The following is a 5,968-nucleotide window of genomic DNA, read 5'->3' as shown; positions in this document are numbered from 1 at the left end:
TAGTTACTGCACACACACAAAGTATTATTTTTGTAAAATATAAACCCCAAACTTCAAAAATTCCTGTCACTCTAAGATTCTTTTCATCAGAGTTTATGAACACTCAAGAAATAGGTTTTCCAAACATTTTCCAAATATTATTGAATGTTCTTTCCATCCCTAGCTTGGATATTCTGAAACTTGTATTTCAGAAATTAATGTTTCCATGTTCTCCAGATTCTTTCATATGTTGGGAATGACAAAAAAGTAAATTTCTTGCACTTGTGCCTTTTTTAGATTGTCTTAACAAGTGTAAATGGGCCACCAGTTGTTCATGTGGGGGACATGCACCCCTTGTCAGTTTCTTACCAATGAAATTCATATCCTGGCAGACTACAGTAAAGGTGTCTCATTCAGTATTTATTGCTGGAAACACAGATAGGATATTCCAATATCTAGTCCTTCCACTTTCCCATCTCATTAAATTTTATGCTAAGTGTATTAACTTTCGAAAGCATAGGTGACAATCTTGAATCCCTTCGGGGAGATAGGGCAGTATACAAATGATGATGATGATGATGATTATTATTATTATTATTATTATTATTTCATATATTTCAATCTACTGTACTATGTCCATCAGCCTCAACCAATATGGCCAATTATCAGGGATTAAGGAAATTATATTCCAAACCATTGTGGGTAGCAATGTAAAATTCACCCTTTATTCTTCTTGTCACTGAGTAGAGCAAGATATGTTGACTGGGTCACCCCTCACAGAGAAGCCTAAAAATCCCTGAAGAGTGAGGGCAAACACAGTTAAAATAAAGGACTAAAGCAATGTTACGTTTGTTACTTGAAGCAATAAAAAAGTCCTGATCATTATAATTTCCAATTGAAATGCCCATCCCACCACTGCTTTTGCAAATTTCTGTTCTTGCAAATTTCTGTTCTTGGGAAGAGCAGCTGGCAATTTCAAAAAACACTTCAGTCAAGGTATCGCAAATCACATATCCCATGTGTTTTGTGAACAGCAACACATTTTTGTCACATCCTTATTCTGGACTGCATTCCAGAAATTCTCAGTCATAATGCATAGAGGTGATAGTTGTGTGTTGTCAAGGTGTCGCGTGGGTGTCCATGCTTTGTTCTATACCTAAAAGGTTATTTATCTTTGTTATTAAACCCAAATATATCTATGATACAGGCTGCTTTGTAGCATGTTATAGAGATGTTTCTGATCCACATATGGCTACAAATTCCCAGGTGCATTTCAGGTCCCCTGTATAAGCATAATGATTGTTTCCATTAGTCAATGTTGTTTAATCTTCTGTATGGCTCCCTTCAGTCTCAAAGCTACTTTCACAGCAAATTGTAAACTTTTTAAAGAAATGCCGTACTTTTTTCATCAACATCTCTCTGAAGTGGTCCCCCATTAAAAAATAAAAGAGGGGGTTAATCACACTGTTAAGAAAGGCAACTGGCCTTGTAAAAATGTAAATAACGTTGATAACGTCCATTGCGCAGGGGGAGAGCTTCCAAAATTCCATCCGAGAGGCAATCCTGATATTGCGCATGATGTGGTAGGGAGTGAAGAGCAGTGAAAAGACAGCCACAGCCATGATGATTAAGGTGAGAGGTTTTTCATATGTCAGGCCACCAGAGAATTGTGAACTGTGGCTTTTGAGGAAGGTATGGGTCTTCATATAAAAAAACCACATGACATATAGAGGGACTAAAAAACCAACAATTGTCAAGATCATACTGTAAATTAGGCTTTCAACAGGCTTTCCAGAGCTTGCATAATCTGCACACTCTTTATTCTGAACTGAAATGAAGATGAACATGGGCGACAATTCCAGTATGACCAGGACCCATACCGCAATTGAGAAAACTGTGGCCGTGCTTCTCTTCTGCAGAAAATGATTTCTGAAAGGATACTTCATGAGCAGATATCTATCAAAGCTGATAAAGGAAAGGAAAAGGATGCTTGTGTATAAATTGGCATGAAGGAGGAACCTATTGGCTTGGCACCAAGTAATGTCATAGGTCCATGTTCCTTTGGAGTAACTTGACACCAGTATTGGAAGTGTGCATAGGAATGCAAAGTCTGACAGTGTTAAATTGAACAGATAGATGTTTCCACTTTTCCAGGTCTTGAAGCAGAAAATGTGTCCAAAAAAAACAATGCTGTTACCAATGATGCCAAATATGAACTCCAAAGCATACATGGTAGTAAGGAAATGCATTTCCAAGGCTTTAGATAGTCCTGGGCATTCTCTGGAATCATTCACATCCTGGAAATATATAATTAATGTCAATAATTAAAAAAGAAATTGCATTTCTTTTACTAATGAGTTCACACATTTTATAGCAAATGAGATTATCTCAGGGCTATATTTCCATACCTTCAGCCATGCCCAAATGGGAATGAAACCTCTAGTAAACAATCATGCTCCATTCTTGCATGAAACATTTCATTGCCAAACTCTTTTCAAGGAAAGAATGGTTAGTGACATTGTCTTTCCTTTTTTCTTAACACTTGCAAAGAACAAAGATGAACTCAATAAGAGACAATCCTTTTACAAGAAAGAGGTGGCAGGGAGAGAAAAAAAAAACCCTTTCTTATGAACAATACAGTCAACAATAAAGATAGATCAAACAGTGCAATTTTGAAATCCAGATATCTTTTTCACATTTGCTTAGTAAAATGAATGTCTTCGTGCTACCTGGCCATCAAACCGACACTGAAGAAAGTGGTTCACTGTGGAAATGATTATATAGGAAATCCAGTTTGAGGCATGGATGGTGATTTCACAAACCACAGGGCATTGATGTACATTATTTGGGGGGCGGGGGGGGGGGATGAAACCATGGATATCAAACCTGTGGCTGAGGGTGTCATTCTGTACTCTTCATTACGTCTTCATTAAGTAATAAGAAAACATGCACTGCAATTATATTACTACTTCATACATTTAGAACCTGGGGCTTATTAAAGCAGTCTGATTTCACCTTTGCTGCCTGACAACATTTTAGGGAGTCCTGGAGTTTGTAGTTTGGCAAGACACTAGTGTTTTCTGGCTGAGAATCATAAACACTCCATCCAAAACTCCAAATCTCAGAGTTCCATAAGACCGAACTATGACACTTACAGCAGAATTCCAATTACAAGTATGAAAAGATCCCACACTTTCCAGACAGGGGGCATGTTCAGATAAAAGTTTCTGCGTGTGCAAACATAATTGAACTGGTTATCCCAAAAGCCTCTATCTGCATAATTATCTAGTTCAATTCACCAATCTAGAATCAACGTGCAAAGTTGTCCATTAGATTGGAGGTGAGAAACTGCAGAGAAGGCAAGGGTCATCTCCCTGCAATGTTTCACCATTCCAGATATGACTGGGCATAACATTGTCATTTCCAGTTCCAGGAAATTGCCAGAATGTGAATAAATTTGAGTTCTGCAGATTCAGTGCAGAATAGTGAAACTGGAGAGATTCATCTCCTCCAGATATTATACTTGTCAATCAGATGTCCTGGATGTAGATTCATTTTCAATCTCTCTTCCCTCTCTAACGGGTAATAATTACAGTTCAAAAGATTTATCTGGGAATACATCTATAATGTCCTAAACATGTTATGAGTAGGTTTGGAATGAAGTCTTTTGTGTAAAACTGGTTGAAATAAGACTCGGTTAATCAAGCTTCACTCCTGTTGAAGTCAGTAGATTCTGGATTACAGGATGGCAGATAGTGAAATTTAAAACCGTCCTCTGAGAAGGAAGCCCCCTCAAGTTTAGTGGGGCTTATTTTCAGAACTGTGTATATAAATTGACACTAAAGTGGGAGAAAGTCCAATTCAAGTTGTATAAGGCTTTTTTTTCAAAGCTCAAAATATCAGTAAAATATATATTAGCAATAACAATGGAGTAGTAGTAGGCAATGGAGTAGTAGTAGGCAAATTCTACTACTTTTTGTAGACTTTAAAAATATATACCATTCCTTTTACACATGCTTTCAACTTATTCTATAAATTAAACACACAGTTTCCTACCATAAAATGAAATAACAGAAAATGTTCTTTATGCTGCTGTAGTTAGATGTAGTTCTTCACTGCTATACACAATATTCTGAAGAGGACATCCCAGAAATATAGCTCAAACATTACAGGATCATTACCTGTGCCTTTACTGGTTGTTATATTTTTATTATACTGCTAATTCTATTAAAATGCTAGTGTAAATATATAACCTCACATTCTGATTAACTTATTAAACCTTAATGTTACTAAGATACGGAAAGAAATGCATCACAAATTTAGCTGCACCTGAAAGTCATGTACATTTTTTTAAAAAAATTATTCAGGCACAACAGATGTACCATGAATTATAGAACGATATAATACAATTTTAATTATTATCTTATTAATAAGATCACCTTGAACTGCAACACTAATGCTGAAAGCAACCCAGCATTTGTACTATCCATGATAAAGAAGGTTTTAGAGGCAAGAATTCCTGCCTTCACCAGTTTTGTTTCTGTCTTAAATTTTGTGTGCATATATTTACAGTGCATACAAAAGAAATCCCTTTTGTGGGTGAGGGAAAGAGGAAGAAGAGCTAACATAGTCTGTTGCAGAAAAAAAATGAAAGAAATGTATTGTTTCTTAAAGACTAACTCTTTCCTCTGTATACTACTTACCATTCTGTAGCATGGGCAATGGCATCAGCTCTCACTAGAAACACTTTGACCATGATCTGATGAAGGACCTATTTACATACAATACTGAAAGTGGTTAATGATTCATGGAAACTGGGGATTTATCTGGCTGAGAAAGTCATGTAGGCTGTTCCACAGAAGGTGTTGCAAAATTCCTTCTGACTAAAACCGTTGAAATACTGGAAATGTTTTTGTCTCCTATGACAACAAACACATTATTCTTAAAAGCTCAAGTATAGTCTTCTAGTTCATCCCCATACTGAACTGGTTTCCATTGGGCAAGGAATTCTGGCAGATACTTAAAAACTCAAAAATAAATATTTTAGAATTATTTAGAAATGTAAAAAGTATTTCTTATGACAAGAGAAAATATTTGATGATTAAGCCATCTGATAAAGTGCCTTTATATCTACAGACAACTTCCTCTAACTAATCATTAGACCACATCACCTGAAATATTCAGCTTTGGGCCTAGCAAAAAATCCTGTTTGTATTGATTTGAGAAAACTAATATATCCCAAACACTTTACTGTATGATGCCAGTATCCTGCTCCATTTCCATCATTGGGGATAGTGGCAATTTACAGATATGCTGACATATTGCACCTTGAAGCATGGTGCAACTGTGACACTTCAGCGCTCAGTGGTCATGCAACCATACTTCTAGTTTGGAGTGTAACCCCCCTCCTCCTTTGCAGTTCCACTACTCCATTTTTTATTTCATTAAAGCAACTTTACAATGTCAGTTAAGCAAAATCTTTGATTACTGCAAGACTAGAGTGGGAAACTCCAGCAAAGGATCACCGCCTTGTCATGGCGCTGGAGCTTGAGCACTTCAATGACATCATGAGCGAAACCGTGAAGGGCCACCCAAGTTGGGACGGTCGTGGCAGAGAGGTCAGACCAAGCGCAATCCCTGGGGAAGGCAATGGCAAAATACCCCAGTATTCTTGCCAAGAAAACAAAATGGACCAGCACAACCAGAGATATGTTGGTATGCCATCAGAAGATGGGACTCCCAGGTCGAAAGAAGGTCAAAATGCTACTGGGGAGGAGCAGAGAATAAGTTCAACTAGCCCCAGATGTGATGCTGCAGCTAGCTCAAAGCAGAAAGAAAGGCTAGCGGCCGACGGTGCTGGAGGTGAACAACGAATCCGATGCTCTAAAGATTAACACACCATAGGAACCTGGAATGTAAGATCTAAGATCTAAGAAAGGAATGTAGAGGGCAAACTCATTATTGCTGAGATATCAAGACTAAAGATAGA

At 37.4% G+C, this 5,968-nt stretch overlaps 1 protein-coding gene across 1 annotated transcript; it reads right to left on the bottom strand.

The window, feature by feature from the left end:
• Positions 1–641: 641 nt before the first annotated feature.
• Positions 642–4,754, bottom strand: SUCNR1 (succinate receptor 1). The gene is made up of 2 exons (XM_067466329.1): positions 4,683–4,754; positions 642–2,276 (listed from the first exon to the last, which is right to left on the bottom strand). Exons 1-2 carry the CDS (start codon positions 4,683–4,685, stop codon positions 1,302–1,304), a joined length of 978 nt encoding a protein of 325 aa, XP_067322430.1. The 5' UTR covers positions 4,686–4,754; the 3' UTR covers positions 642–1,301.
• Positions 4,755–5,968: the final 1,214 nt, after the last annotated feature.

This window comes from Anolis sagrei, chromosome 3 (genome assembly GCF_037176765.1).
Source record: "Anolis sagrei isolate rAnoSag1 chromosome 3, rAnoSag1.mat, whole genome shotgun sequence".
Taxonomy (NCBI): Eukaryota; Metazoa; Chordata; class Lepidosauria; order Squamata; family Dactyloidae; genus Anolis; species Anolis sagrei.
Note: the sequence above shows the minus strand (reverse complement) of the source record. Positions and strands in the feature narration are given on the sequence as shown.